This window comes from Topomyia yanbarensis, chromosome 3, assembly GCF_030247195.1.
Source record: "Topomyia yanbarensis strain Yona2022 chromosome 3, ASM3024719v1, whole genome shotgun sequence".
Lineage (NCBI taxonomy): Eukaryota > Metazoa > Arthropoda > Insecta > Diptera > Culicidae > Topomyia > Topomyia yanbarensis.
In genome coordinates, this window is record NC_080672.1 from 281798596 (window position 1) to 281817679 (window position 19084).

The 19084-nt window shown below is 38.5% G+C and overlaps 1 protein-coding gene across 1 annotated transcript in view; it reads left to right on the forward strand.

Annotated features, from left to right (window-relative positions):
* The window catches only part of LOC131687959 (uncharacterized), a 39865-nt gene extending 27342 nt beyond the window's left edge, over positions 1 to 12523 (forward strand). Inside the window, exons 2-4 of the mRNA XM_058972064.1 lie at positions 7640 to 7748; positions 7803 to 7947; positions 12399 to 12523. Coding sequence (XP_058828047.1) covers positions 7640 to 7748; positions 7803 to 7947; positions 12399 to 12523 — 379 coding nt within the window. The remainder of the gene's footprint in view (positions 1 to 7639; positions 7749 to 7802; positions 7948 to 12398) is intronic.
* Positions 12524 to 19084: the final 6561 nt, after the last annotated feature.

Genomic DNA, 19084 nt, shown 5'->3' on the forward strand with positions numbered 1-19084 from the left:
CCGGGCAATTTGGGGAGTTCATCCTATTCTCAAGGACGTTGACGTCATTATCCCGGTACTGCTATTGCCCATTCTTACTATAGTAGCTACTCGCCAAATCTGGCAAAAACCTGGTAGGGATCTAATTAATCACTAGATGTTTTTAAGACTATCGTAGATGTATAACTCGGTTCATATTGTAGGTTGTGGTGAAAATCGTAGTCTTACAGCCATAACTGCAAATTTACTGCCAGATATCATACACTTCCGGCAAACTTGTCTGCAACAACATTTTTATACTTCTTGGAAATTTGTGATCTTTGGCAACATAAAGCTTCTGTCCCGGAAGCTGTTTAAAATCAAATTTTCATTACCCTTTCAGATGCATTTATTGAATTTGTTCAGATCCTGACCATACGTCATTCAGACCCGCGATTTTGGTCATAATGTTTTGCTTTAAGGTCCAGCTCGATTGCTTGATAGTCCTATACGAAAACGATGACACCGCTTCGACAACACAATGGCACCTTCAGGATAGCAGACAAACATTACATGAAATCTGTTTGTACTGCACCTATAAAGGTTTGGCCATTGTGATCATCATACTCGGGTTTTCATTTCTTTTGTGCAGAATTAATTCTCTATTTTTCCATCGCGTGACAATTTATGAAAACATTAACTTTTTTCAAAATTTTTGCATTTCATTGCAAGCAAATTACAGTCAAAAATTTACAGAACCGATCACAAAGAGAACTATACCGGAAAAGAAGGCTCATAACGATTCTACATTCGTAGAGTTTCAAATGCTTCTAACTTGGATTTTTTTTTCTAAATTTTTAGAATTATTTTGGGAAAATTTTGTTAAAAAATTAGAGTGGATCTCAACATACGAGTTATTTCAATTTTAATAGGCCGCCTGCTATAAAGCTTGTTTTTATCAATTAATTCCCGGGCCAGATGGTGTCCCTGCTGTGTTTTTGAAAAAGTGTATATCTGGTTTGGTGGAACCACTCTGTCAACTATTCAAAATGTCACTGACAACCGCGATTTTTCTTCAATTGTGGAAAGCAGCTTTCATCTTTCCTGTCCACAAAAAGCTGATAAGACGAACATTGACAATTATAGAGGAATTTCTGCGCTCTGTGCCATTTCCAAGCTCTTTGAGTTAGTCGTGGTGGAGTCAGTGTTTTTTTCACTGTAAGGAATATATTTCTAAAGACCAACACGGATTCATGCCGAATCGATCTACGTCGACGAATCTACTATCTCTAACCTCTTTTGTGTCCGAAGGGTTCGATGCGAATCAACAAACTGATGTTATATATACTGACTTATCTGCAGCTTTCGACAAAATCAATCACGATATCGCAATCGCTAAATTGGAAAAGCTGGGCTTCAGTGGATCACTCCTGCGATGGTTCCAATCCTACCTCGTTGGCCGTCAACTCAGTGTGAACATAGGTGATGCATACTCCAAACTATTCTCCGCAACGTCTGGAATTCCGCAAGGAAATCATCTCGGATCATTGATATTCACTCTCTATTTCAACGATGTAAACTATCAGCTGGCCACGGTTGTCGTATGCAGATGATCTAAAAATTTTCAACAGAATTAAGAGCCGAACGGACGCACTTTATTTGCAGCAGCAATTTGACACTTTCAGCAGATGGTGTGAAAACAACCGAATGATTCTGCATCCGGCGAAATGTTCTGTGATATCGTTCTCCAGAAAAAAAGATCCCATTGAGTTTGAATATAACTTGTCTGGAGCTCTTGTTTCCCGGGTGAGCTGAGTTAAAGATCTTGGAGTGCTGTTAGATTCGAAACTTACATTTAAGAATCACATTTCGTATGTTGTTGGTAAAGCATCGCGAAGCCTGGGCTTCATTTTCCGTACGGCTAAATCCTTTACAGACATTTACTGTCTCAAAAGCCTATACTGCTCTTTAGTGCGCTCTACGCTGGAGTATTGTTCGGCGGTCTGGAACCCGAATTACATGAACAGCAGCGATCGAATTGAAGGCGTTCAACGAAAATTTATACGGTATGCTCTTCGACGCCTGCCTTGGCGCGATCCTGTTCATCTACCAAGCTACGAGAGTCGGTGTCAACTCATCCAGCTCGATACCCTTCAGCGTCGTAGAGAAACTGCAAGAGCCTTATTCATCTCTGACCTTCTGTCAGGACGCATCGATTCCCCAGATTTACTAGAGCGAGTCAACATCCAAGCAAGATCCAGAACGTTACGCGGAAACGTTCTTCTGAGAGTGCCGTTTCGACGAACTATTCAAACAGCTAATGCCGCTATCACGGGACTACAACGCCTCTTCAATCGTGTGTCGCACCTGTTCGACTTTCATTTGTCTCGGATATCTTTAAGAAAGCGATTCCTGCAGTTTTTTAGATGTAATTAGTTTAAGTTTCCATCATTGGGGCCGAGTGCGGCCTGTTGATGCGTGCGATAAATAAATAAATAAATAAATAAATTTATGCCTGAACATCAAAAACTTAAGAATGTTTCAATGAAAAGTTTTACAACTGAACAAAAAACAAAACATAAATAAGATCAATAAAAAAGTACTATGAACTGAGCTCGAAACTAGGGGCAGATCACTCTAAGAATGTAAAACAAATTTGCATCAAATTTAAAAAAATGCATTTAATTTCTAACTTTGCACTCCCTCACAGAAAAGTTTGTTTAACAAACGTCCTACGCTGATCCACTTTGTTCGACGTTTTGCTGAATGCAGGGCAATTTTTTTGTAGGGTTTTGACGTCTTACACGCAAAGTAAAATACATTACACGCAACGCAAACTACATTATGAATTTCTATTTTGATGGAAAGAAATGCTTTTATTTTCGCTGATTTTTAAAACACAACTGATCTGTTCCTAGGCTCGAAAGGTGAAAATATTTACGAAATATATTTTTTCTCTTTCTATCTCGTCAGGATTTGGTAATGGATTATGGCCCACTGATTTTTTTTCACTATAGGTTTTTAAGCTTAAATTTTTTTTATTTACTTTAAAACTTTGTTAACTTCATTTTATGATATCAGTTTTTTTAGTATGTGAATTCTGACCTAGATTTTCACCTAAAATTACATTCTCAATTTAAAAAAAAATTCTATTTAATGTATTGGGTGAATCTCAAATGGATTTATAAGAAAAATAATGAAAAACAAAAACTTCTGAACAACTTCTGAGCAACTCCGAGAATCAAATAGAAAATAGAAAATTTTCTTTCTGTTGGAAAACATTTAATAACACTTTTCGAGGTTGTTTGAGTGGTCCAAAATTCATCTGGAAAACATAATCAGGGAATAAATCATTTTTTTTTCGTAAACCTATGCTATTCATAGCGACTGGGTATTTGATACGAACAATGGTTGAATGCGTTAGACATTTCTAGGAAGCCACTTTCCAGTCATAAGGTTCCATAGAAATGGTGACAGCACAACGCTTTGAGGACATACGCAGACACTCAGGTTCTTAACTCTAGTAGTTTTAACGTTGAGAACAGATGTCAATTGAGAAGTAATGTGCGTATCCACTTCGTGATATATGAAGATTCACCTTGACCTCGAACTGCTTCCAAAATCGATTCAAATGATTTCAAATTTATTGCACTTAAGCTGTGCAAATTTTATTGATTTCTTCAAATTACTTGTAAGCTCTTGTGAAGTAGAAGTCTTCGCGTCAAATCTTCAATAAGCTAGAAAGTTTGCAATAACTAGTTTTACTATTGCAGGGAAAATGTTGCTCATTAGAAATAAAAACTCGATTTAACTAACAATGATGAAATACGGCAATGCTTGAGAACTAATTCAAATTTTTTTATAGCAACTTAATCAACTTTGTTCAATATATGCTATCAAACGTAATCATTAATACCACAATCTCGGTAATTGAACCAAACAAAAAAACTAAAAAGAAGACGAAATTAAATGATTTCTAAAAATAATCCAAAAGAATAAGAATTTCAATGGTTTGTTGGTACACCAGACAATTCCTTTTGAAGGAAAATTGCATGAATAAATTATTGTGTATTCAAAAAAGCTTTTTCAATTGATAGTTCAAAGTCCCGGGAAGCTGAAAACTGTTGGGATATGAAAGTTTTAGGTTTAGCTCTAAGGATCTAGTAGAAGAAGGAAAACTTTTCAAAAGCCGGGACCACTAACGGTGATAAAAGATTTTTTTTAAGTTTTCCGTTTCGAAGCATTAATCATGCCTCCAGATAAAAAAAAATCACATTGCTGCCTAATAATAATCATAAATATTCAACACAGCGTTTATCCCTCAAGTTTCTATAGAGTAGGCGGAAAACATACGACCACATTACAAACCTGAAAAAAAAACCAAATGGCAATCAGTGACGACAGAATGAATAAATCTTAATTCAATAAAATCCACATGCCCCGATGGTGGTCCTGGTTCTGGATTTCCGGGCCTGGAAAGCTCTTTCTTTTCGATACAAACCAACAGAAAAAGAATTCATTTAATTTTATAATCAAAATAAAGAGAAACCCAAATGAATAATGCCGAAATAAATCTACCCGTTAACGTAATTTGCGTTGTTATAATGAACCACCATGCACGACAGCCATTCTGGCGGGCGGTATAGGACACGGCGATGAAGTCAACTGTGCGCCATCTGTCCCCCATTCGTCAATCCAGACGTGTAGCTCGCGTGTTTTTGACGCCACCGTACAGTATCGCGTGAATGGCAACGGGCTGTGGAACCGTTGCTGGAAGCCATTCAGCTTCAGACGTATGTACAGCATTCCAAACTAATATGAAAGCGGTTCGAAACAGGGTACCGCCGAGACAGCCTGCGGATACATATATGATTGTAAATGAAACATTTCGCCTGGAGAACTCGTTACTTGCCGCTTCTAGGGCGGTCGTAACAGATGATACACCCGAACGTGATTTTGCGGTTCGCTACATGATGCAAAGCTAAATGGAAAGAACTGGCGAAACTCATAACGTACCGAGCAGACTTTCGTAGAAGAAGGAAGTTCGTAATTCGGTTCTATTACAAATAGCTACAGATTAATTCAGAACTGCGGCATACTGAATCGTAACTGACAGGGATATTGAATTCAATATTCTAACAAATGAAGCTCGTTCCAGTGAATCACAACAGTCAGTTACCGGCACGTCCTTCAATAACTGCAACCATGCACTCACCTATAGCGACGGTTGCACAGATGAGGATGAAAAATTGCGAAATCGAACGTGTCCGCGAGGAATAACCTCCAAAACGACGAATGTTCCAGAAAGTAATACACCGAGTACCAGTGTATACGCTGATTCGTGTGACCACATAGATTAATTTTCTCCTCCCGAATGGAAGGTGAAACGATCGACGGTTGGTGCTTTCAGGTGCACAAAAAATGTCACCATTTTGAACAATTCTGCTTGGATTCCAATCTGATCGATTTGGCGAAAAATCGCGAGTCAGATCACGAAATTGAAACATTGTGCAACTACATAAACATCATAGAGAGACAGAGAGCTGTACTCAGTCAGATCGCACGTTCCCACCGGCAATCTGTTTGCATTGGCACTGGGAAAAACACTCGAAATTGAATCTGTTTCAATCGAATGCTGCCTCGCACGACGGTGGGTGGATGCCACAATGTTGACTTGATTGGCAGCAGAGGAGGGGCGAAGAAAAATTGGTGAGATGGCATTCTTTACTGCGTGCGGTGGCGGTATGCTGGTACCAGGTCCGAGCTCTTGTGCCGTGATTTATGAGTCAACATGGAGTGCGTTCCAATATATATATATGGAAGACCGACACGAGCTCGCACAACGGCAAAAAAATACAGAGCCAATGATGCATTGCATTCCCGGATGGTACTGCTGTACTGGAAGTTGCCAACCAGTTTGTGTGTTGTTGTGAGTTCTACTTTTTGCTGTACGTATCTAATGTGACCATGACCGGCAGTCGTTCGAACGGATGAACTTTACCGCGGCAGTTTATGGTATGGAAGCTGGGGCAACGTGCCGTTGTTGTGGTAATCATAGCGGCGAAATTGTTTTGCATCCAGCCTAGAGAGAGCAGGTCATGGTGGAAAATTTGGCATGTTTTGCCATTTAGTTGAACGTTTCGATCGAGACCAGCTTCGATAAATGGTAGGCTCGTGCATTGGGAAGGAAGCATTTTGATTTCGAATTGGCCAATTTGAAGAATTTTACACAATTCATGTAGTTGCATAAATCGAAGTCTAAATATTCTGATGTAATGGCTCCACCAATTATTACAAGGGTTGGATATTAATTTGAGTAGTTCTGAAATGTTCGAACATTTACATGATTCTGCACAATGCAAGAAATCGCCAAACATTTGTATGACCTGGAAGAGAAACGGTGTTAGACGTGACTCTCTGTTTCGACAGTATAACGCATGAGTCAACGAAAAGACTTATGTCTAACGAGTTCCAGCCGACACTATCTGATCAAAAATACATCATTGATCAATCCCAGGTGCGACGAAAAAGTGATATATGTTATAGTCCCTACATCATCTTTAGATAAGGTCGATTTATGTTCAGTAATGTAGGCTTCAAATCCCATTCTTCGATAAGCTGTTGCAGATCCCATGTGGTCGGTATCGATGGCTGTTGTAAGATATTCATTGTCTTCTCGAATACTTTAAATAAATAAAATACGATAGTATGCATAGCTAAAAAAATCTTGTAACTTTACGCCTTGCAAGAAGTACATAAATCGAGCATCCCAATTCACATAAATTCACTTTAAATGCCATGTAAAAATGAGTAATTGAGTAGTTCGCCTTTTCCTGGGTCAATCAGTCTAAATTTTACATGAAAAGAGTCACAATATTTAATTTTGCATATTTGCACATGTAGAATCATATTATCCTACAGAAAAATACATCACTAGGTTGTTTGAAGCAATCATAATTTTAATTTTTTTTTCTAAGAGTGTGAGCAGCAAATACAAATCGGCCTTTATTTATTTATTTATACTGGTCTTCGATTTTCTCGTACAGACATTATTGTACTATCAGTAGTTTTTACCAATAGATCTTCTTTACTTTTGTTCATTCGAACTTTAGCACAAACAATGCAATACCCAATCCTCAATATCCGAATTCACCTCCACTAACCGCACACTCTCCCATCATCAAAATTCTTCTGATCCAGAATCATTATTCACGAATTGTGACGCTTATAAGCGTTTTCTTTTTTCGATTGCTGCCAGACCCGTGTAGTGCGGGAAAGAAACAGACTTACGACACCCCATTTCATGCGAGTGTAGTCAATGCCACACCAGGTAAAGCTATTGCGATAAAAGAATCGTTATTAATTATTGCGCTGAATTACAGAACGAACAGCAATAATGACAGGAGTTCTATTTATATATTTTCTTTACACGCGTCTCAACTTAACCCCATAATGGTGATGCATTATCGGCAAAACCCCGTTCGAAGGAACATTTCAGCGCACGGCAAACGCAAAGGATCGGTTCTTGTTCAATGCATAATTCCTCACCAGTTGTCACATTAGATACGATATATTTGCGTCGTCTGGTTTGAGTTGCTATGCATTAAATCGTACAATGAATGGTGAAAGGTGGTGTTCATACCTATACCATTCTCTTATCGAGCGTTAGATTTCTCGGCAGGTGCTTCGTTTCGCTAAGCTGCCAGCAATCATCGCAACCGCTATCATCCTCTTTGGATTACACGCTCCCGTTGGAGAAATCCGTTGTCCTGAAAAGAATGCCAGACAAAGTAGGTACGAAAACCTCTTTTGCTTTTTTCATTCATTCTTTTTTTCATCCACAGTCAACCCACCTACGCCCACGGTATCGAAGTGAGGCGCTCATAGCATTAAAGGTCGTTTTAAACAATTCCGAAACGTCCACGTTAACGGGCTCCAGTGCCTGGAATACGCTATCACTAACCGTGCATTCCGGTTTAACGACGGCTGGTGTGAACTGGTCTTGATGCGACAAAAGATGCATAAGTGTATAACGCTGCACTCGCAGTTTTTTGTCTCACAAATTCGCCACGTGTCACATTTCACACAATACACGATATGCAGCGTGCACCTTTATGCTCCAACGAAGATATTTATCGTTATTCTTTCCAGTGTCGCAACCGTACCACTGCTCTGTTGGCATGAAACAATGAGTGGGTTACAATTTTACACCTCATCAAGAGATAAAATGACAGAAGTAGAACGGAGGGGATATTACAGTAAACCATCTCCGGGAAAATTGGTCCGAAGTGGTAAGACGAAGTATGTTGTGGGATGCATTTAGGTGAAATGTAATCAAATTAAACTCTATTATCTAATATGGAAGGTGGATTAGTAAAATATGAAAGATGAAAGACGAAAGACGAAAAACACATTTTAGAAAATTTTTGTTATTAGCATTTTGATTTAATAGTGTTTAGAATCATATTAAAAAATAAAATTGCATTTTTGACAGCAAATATTATGAATTATAAAAATATGTCAAAAGTTGTTGTTAGGAATTTTTTTATTGAAAGCTTCTCCATGATCCAAATACACTTAAAAAGTTTCTTTTCAACCTTTAAAATGATAAATTTTTGGTTTTTGACATTTATAATTGGGTAACGCGAATAACTTTTAAAAAGGGCATAATCACAATTGTTTTTTTGGAAAAAAATCCAAATATCTCGAAAACTATCGCATTTTGTAAGATTTTTGTTAAATACATTTTGAATTAAAACGAGACTTAGAATTATATTCTGTAATAAAATTATAGTTTTGTATGTCAATTAGTATGATATTTAAAAACATGTATAAATTTATTGTAGGAAAAACTTTTTTACCGATAAGTTCTCCATCATACAATCACATTCAAAATGTTTCTTTTCTCTTGAGGTTTTATTGACAAAATATAAGAAATTAGAAAAAATGTGTTTTTTTACAATTTAAATTTTTAACGCGAATTTTTGTTTTCTTGTACATAAATATTTATTCTCTGAAACTCGTTCTTAGAAAGTTTTGCTGTATAAAATACAGTAATCGAACAGAAAATTTTGAAATTAATGCACGTAGAAATTCTTACGCCCTTTTAAAAAATTGCTCTTGAGTCAAAATAATCTTACTGATTGTGAAAAAAGCCCATGAAATGTGTAAAGTTTCATAGGAATCTAAGATGGTCGGTAAGGATTTTAATTATTTTTGGACGGATCTACGTGGAATTCCTCGAAAGACGAAAAACGAAAGACGAAAGCTGAAAGACGAAAGACGAAAGACGAAAGACGAAAGTCGAAAGACGAAAGACGAAAGACGAAAGACGAAAGATGAAAGATGAAAGACGAAAGACGAAAGACGAAAGACGAAAGACGAAAGACGAACGACGAAAGACGAAAGACGAAAGACGAAAGACGAAAGACGAAAGACGAAAGACGAAAGACGAAAGACGAAAGACGAAAGACGAAAGACGAAAGACGAAAGACGAAAGACGAAAGACGAAAGACGAAAGACGAAAGACGAAAGACGAAAGACGAAAGACGAAAGACGAAAGACGAAAGACGAAAGACGAAAGACGAAAGACGAAAGACGAAAGACGAAAGACGAAAGACGAAAGACGAAAGACGAAAGACGAAAGACGAAAGACGAAAGACGAAAGACGAAAGACGAAAGACGAAAGACGAACGACGAAAGACGAAAGACGAAAGACGAAAGACGAAAGACGAAAGACGAAAGACGAAAGACGAAAGACGAAAGACGAAAGACGAAAGACGAAAGACGAAAGACGAAAGACGAAAGACGAAAGACGAAAGACGAAAGACGAAAGACGAAAGACGAAAGACGAAAGACGAAAGACGAAAGACGAAAGACGAAAGACGAAAGACGAAAGACGAAAGACGAAAGACGAAAGACGAAAGACGAAAGACGAAAGACGAAAGACGAAAGACGAAAGACGAAAGACGAAAGACGAAAGACGAAAGACGAAAGACGAAAGACGAAAGACGAAAGACGAAAGACGAAAGACGAAAGACGAAAGACGAAAGACGAAAGACGAAAGACGAAAGACGAAAGACGAAAGACGAAAGACGAAAGACGAAAGACGAAAGACGAAAGACGAAAGACGAAAGACGAAAGACGAAAGACGAAAGACGAAAGACGAAAGACGAAAGACGAAAGACGAAAGACGAAAGACGAAAGACGAAAGACGAAAGACGAAAGACGAAAGACGAAAGACGAAAGACGAAAGACGAAAGACGAAAGACGAAAGACGAAAGACGAAAGACGAAAAACGAAAGACAAAAGACGAAAGGCGTCGTAAGATGAAAGGCGAAAGGCGTCGTAAGATGAAAACCAAAAGACAGATGACAGACGAAAGGCGAGTTGGAAAATGAAAGGCAAATTTATTGCGATTTATCGGAAGCAAATTACAAAAACAACGCAATCCTAACTCTTTCCTTTGTTCCTATCTTGGCTTGGCTGCATGACCAAGAGTGCCTGTACAATGCCATCATTTAAATGGCATACAACAATGTATAGCACACAGAGTAAGAAAAACAGATCCTGCCAAAGGCGAAGGCGGCTCTTGTCTCCTGCAAAAGGGAAATTATCCTCGAGAGAAACGACTACCGGGAAACCGTAAACGAGAGGAAATTGGGAATCTTTCTCTGTTCTGCGATGCTACCGGTGCTAGTTGAGTGCCCACGAAAGACTATCTCCGGTGTAGCGAGGATTGTGTCGCTGCTGCGTGCCGCCATCGTTGGCTTTGTGCCTTGTTTGCGTGTTTAATGCAATTATATCCCCAGGAATAGAAGTCTCCGTAGCGTTTCGGCTTCAAGTGCGGGATTAAGAGATTTCTTTTGATGGTGTTAAAATTAATTACAGCAAGACAGGCGAGTCGTATGATTGTGTTCTGGCTCGGGATACACGCGGTGTGATTTAGGCGCAGAACTTTCTCCGCACGGTTGAACTACGTCAAACAGTTTTAAAGGAACAACTGCAGCGGAAATTTAATAAGTCACCAGAACACAGCTCATGGTCGGATTGCAACGAGAAAATTGCTCATGATCACAATTTAACTTGTTTACCTATTGTTTGTGAAGGCAGCAATCATTAAACACCAGCCAAACAACATTTAGCTATACTAAAGGCTAACAGTATTTCAAATATGTAAGTTTACATATAAACGTTATAATTCATTCATATTCCCAAACAAACAAAGCCAACATGGCAACGTTTTATTAACAGAATAATGTATAAATCAATTATCATTTCACTTGAGCGTGTATCGCTAATTGATTTTGAATTCCAACATTTTTGTTTCATTTTATAAAATATCAAACACCTCTTGCCTGCAAAAGGCAGCCGTTTTCCATTAGGCCAATTGTACCATTTGTTTTTTTTTCAGCCTATTTTTTCAGCGTAATTTTTTTCTCTCAAAACAAAAGCGCCGCTATCCATTCCAATGTACTTCCGCGAAATGAAAAAAAGCCAATTCACATTGGGCACGCGTCGCAACACAGAATCATAAACACTATGCACATTTTTGTGCCGTTGTAAATAGGCATGGTATTGCGTCCTTTTTTATGAAACGTATGCACATGAACTGAATCGGTTATTAATGGGTTTCACTGGCGCCGTGGAACGTAGAACGCAGATTTATGCGTTTGAAGTATATTCTAACTACGGTTTTGTGACGAGCCGCCAGCCAGGAATCTATCGCAAATGGATCAATTGAGAAAAAATATCAAATTGTTCGCTCTGCCAAGCTAGAAAATTACACTATTGTGCCGATAGTTTGTTTTTTTTGTTGCCGAGTAGACATATTCTGTCAACGCAGACAATAAATTGCGCTCTAGTCAGCCAATCCCATTTTTAGACGTCTACCACATACAGAGACTCATCATGGCCATCTTTTGGCACTGGCTGCGGTAGGACTCTGAATGAAACCGGGATGATAAATTCTCGCCGGAAAAATTAATTGCCCATTGACTGTCCTATCGAGGTAATTAAAGGAGCCTAAATTAATTTGACTTCACTTTTCGACGGTCATAATTTTGGACCTCATTGAAACAGATGCTGCTAAATTGTCTGTGTGTCTTTCTGAGTAGATTGGATTTGGGACATGGGGGCGTAGCTTTGGTAGACTAATGGAGCGGTCAACGGACAATTATATTCATGAATCATAGAACAGCGAATATAGGTTTCCAGACAGTAATTAATAGGCAAGAATTTTAGGATGGCCGAACTCAAGCTCCACTCGGTATGTGAAAAGATAACGGTTAGAAAGTATGGTGTCTACCATATAAACTGAATTATTCGAGAATTACGAACAACCATCTGTGCACGCATCATTCTCCTGGTCGCTTTTCCAGAAACAAATCAAGTTACTTCTGTTGGTAACAGCTGTTCCCATTTTTCCTCGACTCTTTTAGTGCTCGAGTACTTTGCAGTCAACTACCTCAAAATGGGCACGTGTCTGCCCTGCTGCGTGCCCCTGCAGCAGTCCATTGTTCTGAAAGATTCAACTCCAGCTAGTATCCCCACTGCATTGGTCTGACAAGCGTACCCTTGTCTGCTATGGCGACCACACGCCCCATCAACTTTGTCCAGCTGCACAAGAATGGACGGCGAAATTCTCTTTTGTGAGTCTACAACAAGACGCCGATGTCAGATTCAGTTATAACCACACTGAGAACAGTTTTCCCATTGAAAAGCGACACACTGGCGATTACTTAGTGCACTTAAGGCGTACAGAGATTTTTCTACCTCAGCCACTTTCCCACCAGCCCGTAGTTTGCCAGCGGTAGCGACGGTTTCCATACACACAGACACAATGGGAAGGCCAAAAGATCCGCAGGGCCCCACATTCTCATGAACGGCACGTAAAAGTCGCAGGCACAAAATCCTTTTCCCAGTTTCCTCGTCGCACCCGGTTTGTTGGCCCAGTACTTGGGGTGGTCCCGGAACTTTTTGGATTCACCAATGCTGCAGATGTTGCTACTGAGGCTACAGCTACACCTCATTTGCTCACGATGCAACGCGGTGGATTTTCATTCCCGGTACGGGAGAATCGAAAGTGAGTCAACAACGACTACAAAGGCCGAAATAGACAGTCAGCCATGACAGCAGACTGAAGCCAAAGGGAAAACTGTAAAATCTTTTGTATTAAATTATGGAGCATTACCATGTCAGAGAAAATAATTTAGCATAACTGGACAGGACATTATTTTCGCTTCCGGTCCTCGGTCTGGGTGCTGGTCAGCGATGGCTAAGGTCAACTGCCCGGTGGGTGGGGCGGTCTTCAGCTAGCTGAGGACAAAGGTAGCTGCATATAGGAAGAGTGTTCACAAGCAGCAAATTTGTCAACATGGTTTGAATTTATAGCGGAGTTGAGCAGAATATATAGCAAACTGCCGCATCGCTAACTAATGGCGTTTCGTTTTCACAGAAACACTATACCGGTGAAACAACGCCTATGCTCGCTTAAAATTTGGTACAATAATTTCAACTAAAGGGTGTTTTTGATTTTTATTTAAATTAAATTTATACCACGAAAACAAATTTCAACCGTAACTATATTTAACAAATCTCATTCGGAAGGTCCAGTTTTGGTCATTTTTTCGAGAGCCAATAGTGAAATTTTTTTGAATAAGTCATTCCAATATTTCTTCTAGCTCATCAGTTGTATGCGGTTTGTCGGCGTAGAACGACTTGCCGTAGAACAATAGAAACTAACGATGTCAAATCGCAAGAACGAGGCTGCTGGTCGAAATTAAACATGTTTCCGGATTTTTTTAAGAAGATCGGATTTTTGGCTTCAAAGTGCTACAAAATAAATTTAAAATAGAGAAGAAAAAAAACAAAAACTTCGTATAGCTCCATACACATTCGACAGAAAATTCAAATCGTGTGAAAAGTTTTACACCGGAAGTTGCATCGATGAAAATAAAATCCAAATTTATAAAATTCTTACTTTGTTAGGACGTAATTTTAAGACGAATGAAGATATTTTGCGTTACCTGAAAGTAAAGAAAGAAAGAAATATTATTTAGTAAAACGGCTTTTAGCTTATGTTTCTTATCGCTTGCATCTTTGAAATATAACTTTTAATAGTTTTACTAATGCTGTTGATTATTTTATGTTTTTGAAAGAGTTTTCTCCGGTTTGCTCCCGGTAACTGTAAACGGTGAGTTTAAGTTCAGTTTCATTTCAGTTCAGTTATTATGTGCATTCTGTAACCCGTCAGGGTAACAATTTAGCACTGGGTGGAAATATACCTTTTTTGCGTATACACTCCGTAGAGTGTATTGTTTACGTAATGTTATGCTCACCGCTGTTCGATACCGTTCACGTTTAGGTTGTAAATTTTTGTATAGTTTCGCGTTTGTGAACGGTTTTGTACGTACAGATAGGTGTAGAAAATTTTGTTTAGCTAGGCTACCGCTTCCTTTTGCGAAAATACGAGTGCGCTGGTTATGTTGCTCATGGATGACAGCTATGCGGCGGTGCGTTTTTTGGTGTTTGTTTTGGGTCGAGTGAGGAAGGCGGCCATCGTGAAAAAAGCAGAAAGTGACGGACCACAGCCAGGAACAGACGTTCCAAATTTATTCAAATGACCAATTTTCGGGACCGTTTCCCGCCACGTTGAACCAGTAAGGTGAACTGCGCGCGTGCGACAGATAAAACACCTGTCGAAAAGTGCCGGCTCGTGGTTCGGGCACAGTCGAAAGTGTGGTGCTGGATCGCCGTCGGCGAAAGCTAATTACCAAGGAGCTTTCGCTTCCCCGGCTAACCGCAAAGGAGCCAGACGCACCAAATCGCCCTCGCTGGGAAAGATAAGCCGAAAGAGCCTTGCTCTCCTTCCCAGCTAATAGCCAAGGAGGGCGAAGCAGGGTGGACAGCGGCTCCCCCTGGGAAGGACACTGCAGTGTCTTTCGGGATTCTTTGCGGGGAGCAAAGAATCCGGTGATTCGTCACCACCGTCGCTAGGGAGGTTCCGACAAAGGAGCAAAGCTCACCTCCCTAGCTAATTGTTAAGGACCGCTGCCGGAGCAGCCAACGTAAACAAGGAGAACTCGGCCGTTGCTGTCCCGGCCGGTCGGACGAGACCGCCTACCGTTCCGCCCAGCAGCAGTGAAGGAGAGTTGGTGAAAATAAACGGTAAAGTTAAATTTTATTTTTTGTTTACTTTTTGTTGTGAAACGAAAATCCGAAAGTCTTGGTAGAAGCACCTAGGCCGCCCTGAAAAGAAGGGTCCGCCGGGCAAACAAGAACCCGAGTAGTGGATAAACCCCTACTTACAATTCTCATGAATTGAGTGCTTCGTTTGTGGATATAGAAATGTTTCCGTAAGTGCAAAAAGGTGAACGCCTACATTTTCTTTTAAATTGATTATATTTCATTGGTTTTCAGACGTAAACATTTTTCCAGATAACGGTACGAAATCAATGGAAGCATTGATTACACTAGTTTAAGGATATACCACATTAGGTATAATGGACGTTAGGCCGAATATACGTTTAGCATAATGAACGTTAGGCATAATGGACGATTGGCGTAATGGACCTTAGGCATACATTATCATGCTGAACTATCATTTCAATGAAATAACTTTTTGGTGGTGATGGCCTCGAAGGATGAGAGCGTAAATGTTTGAACTTTTTTAATGTTGAAGATTTACTCTGGACTCTGATCAAACTCGATCAACATTTTATTGCACTGTACATAAATGAAGAACTCTTTACCCAAATAAAAGAAGCAAAATGCTTGACATGCGGAAAATCAGTTTGGGTTAATTTCTCGACGTACAACCGATAAATTGCACATGGACAAAAACTCTCTTGTTTAAAATCAGTCTCATTTGTATTAAGGTATGAATAACGCACATTAACTTCCATTAGCTTTTACATACAGGCATGGTTCAAATGAGCGCTTTAAATATATTAGAATATGAAATTCGGAAATAAACGTCAAGTGTGAAAATCGGACAGATTTCCTTCAGTATAAGAATAGCTTAAAAAAATTTCACTCGCGAAACTCGGCAAGGATCACTTAAACTCGCAAAACTCGGCAGGAATCGCTTAAAAAGTTTTCACTCGCGCAACTCGGCAAGGCAAGTATAAAACCAGGTAAACATTAATGAATCGTGCAAAGGAACATCCATATATCGTAACGTTCAAAATTAAAAGTCAGCTAAAAATTACTTTGCATAATTCGAATATATTTTTTCTCGTGTTTTGCGAAGAACGAATTGTATTTCACTTATTTTTGATAGCAGATCTTAAGGCCTAGTTTGGTTGTGATGATCAGCTTCAACTGAATAAAATTTATTAGTAAATTGATACATACGATACTAATTTCACTCTACTCAGAATCATCAGTGACTGATCTCGTTCGGGTAGTTTGGCCTTAAAACGATAGCAATACTATAAATTAAGTATATAGTTACAAATCGGATAATGTTTGATTCAATCAAAAAAGCATATATTGTGCAAAATTCTTATTGTTTGTTCACACTATTGCCTTTTATCTGTCAGTGCTTGCTGCTTTAATATTGATTATCTCCCATACTATTACGATTTTTTAAATATTTGGAGACAACTTTATTAGTGGTACATCTAATAGGTTTGAATGTGCTTGTATCAGAACTATTCACTTAAATGAAGGTATACTTTTTTCATCTCGTCCACTAAAAAAGAGAAGAAGAAAAAACTCTACACTTGCAAGAAATAAATATCTTACATAGTATTTTTCATTTTGGAGTCGCTCATAAAAGTTATACGAAGGTGTAACTTTTATTCTAATGTTAAAAAACAAGCGTAAAGATAAACCCTTTCCAATAACGGAAACCTTGCGGTTACTTTTATATTTTGGCGAACTATGCTTATCGACCATTATTGGTTAAGATTTTAGGCAAGATAAAGAAAGTTCAAAAAATATATTTTCAGGAAACTTAAAGCCTAATAATAGGCAATAAAAATAAGCACAAATTAGTTTAAATCGGATCAAAATTGTGAAAGTTATTCGCAGTTATGCCTCCCATAGGACCAACAAGGTCTAATACAGCGCAAATTCGTTAGTTGGGTGTTCGCTAGTTGGGCTGTTCGTTAGTTGGGTGTTCGCTAGTTGGGCTGTTCGTTAGTTGGGTGTTCGCTAGTTGGGGCATGCCCCAACTAAAAGACACTCTTATGTCAAAACTGAAAGTCAAAAACTGATTGACGTTTGAATGTCATTGATTTCAAGGGGTTCATTGGTTGATTTCTGTGGCGATCCAGAAAAAATCATACTTTTAAATTCAATGGAATTTTATTTTTTGAATTCATATTTCGGAATGATTTTAGTGAAATAAATGTGTTAAATATTTCGCTTCTTCCAGTCAGCATCAATTAGTTTGTGTCGCAGAGACGTTAGTTTAATAACTTTTGAAGGTCATCTCTGATGTATTCAATCACATTATCCAATCTTTTTTAGCTAGTGGCAACGTAGTATGATTGTGCTTTATCGGCTTTTTCCCGACGGTGTATCCATTTCCTGTTTTATGTGAAGGAATTTATCAAAAAATAATTGATGGCAAAAAGAAAACTAATGACATACTTTGTCACAAAAAAACAACTTTAAACTGGAAGGAAACAGCCAACTTTTGTGAATTGTAAAATATTTTTGCTTGTTTTTTATGAAAGAAAACAAAAAATCAGCATTTCCCTTGGATAGTTTTTGTCAGCTGTCAGTTACCCCAATTAACGGATACGATTCGCTAGTTGGGGCGCAGTCGTGACCCAACTAACGAATTTGCGCTGTAATACAGAAATAAATAAATAGATAAATCGTGAAACATATTCATCTTTGCCACACAGTTTTTCATTTAATGAATTCTGGTTCAGAGCGCCGTACAAGGTCATGAACAATCCAACGTCCATCGTCAATATACCTGGTGGTGTTGGTTTTAATACCGTAATTTCTCGTGTGATGCAATTGTATGGTACCTGCTTAAGGTTGAGCTCCATTTTCACCTTTGTTAGCTTTTCCAGCTCCTACGCTGTAAGTCAATCTGTTATCAAAATCAAACAAAATAGTGTCATCCTGTTTTACGGGAACTATTACAGTACCATAACTTGAAGGCAAAACGAGAAAAAGCAACGGTTTTATGATAGCGCTGTATTAAAAACGGCAAAAACCGTAAATTAGAGCATTGCGAAAGAATTTTTTTTGATTTCTCAAAGGCAACACCCTCATATTTTCACAAAGGGATCATCCATAAACGACGTAGCATTATATGGGGGAGGGGGGAGTTTTGTATTTTATGATGATGTGTGACGACAGGGGGGTAGGGGGTCATGTCATTCTACGTAGCTTTTTTAAAGGGGATCAACTAACATCGTTTTTCATTTTTTTTATTTTACAGATCAAGGGGGGGGGGGGGTAGGAATTACCGTCAAGCTACGTAATTACCAGGGGGTATTTAGAGGTTTGTGACGAAAAGCTACGATGGGAGAGGGGGGTGTTAAAAATCACTCAAAAAATGCTACGTCATTTATGGATCGTCCCAAATGTTAAAGTAAGCTCAGATGCCATTTTTCACATCATTTGGACAAACCTAGACCCCCGCCCACTTCGCTTGAAATTTATGAAATTGGTAATATGGAAAATATGAAGGAAGTAAAAATATATTAAATGCTATAACTTTAGAAGTAGCACTCAGAAAATTACAATTCATTCCTCTTTTTGAAGGAAATAACCCTAGTATTTTAATGGAGATATTTTTGTTTCTCGAACAATACGGTTAAGTTAGGTACTGGTCATTTTGTTCTCAAAATCCTCTATTTTAAATAATTTTTCTACTCCGTGATGCAAATCATACATATTTTTCAATTTTTCTAATGTGAAAAAATCTCAGAAATCGAACGGCAACTTTTTTATCTTTGTCAAAATAGGAAAAGTTGGGGTTATAGGACCTTTTGTCATTCATATTAATTTCTATCATTTTCTCGTGTATATATCTTTATTATTCTTCGTACCTTATTGAACGTGAAAAACCTTAGGAACAAAAGAAAAATAGATTCGTTACCAGAAAAATTCAGATTCATCAAATTTACTGATAATTAGTCTCGATTCCACATTT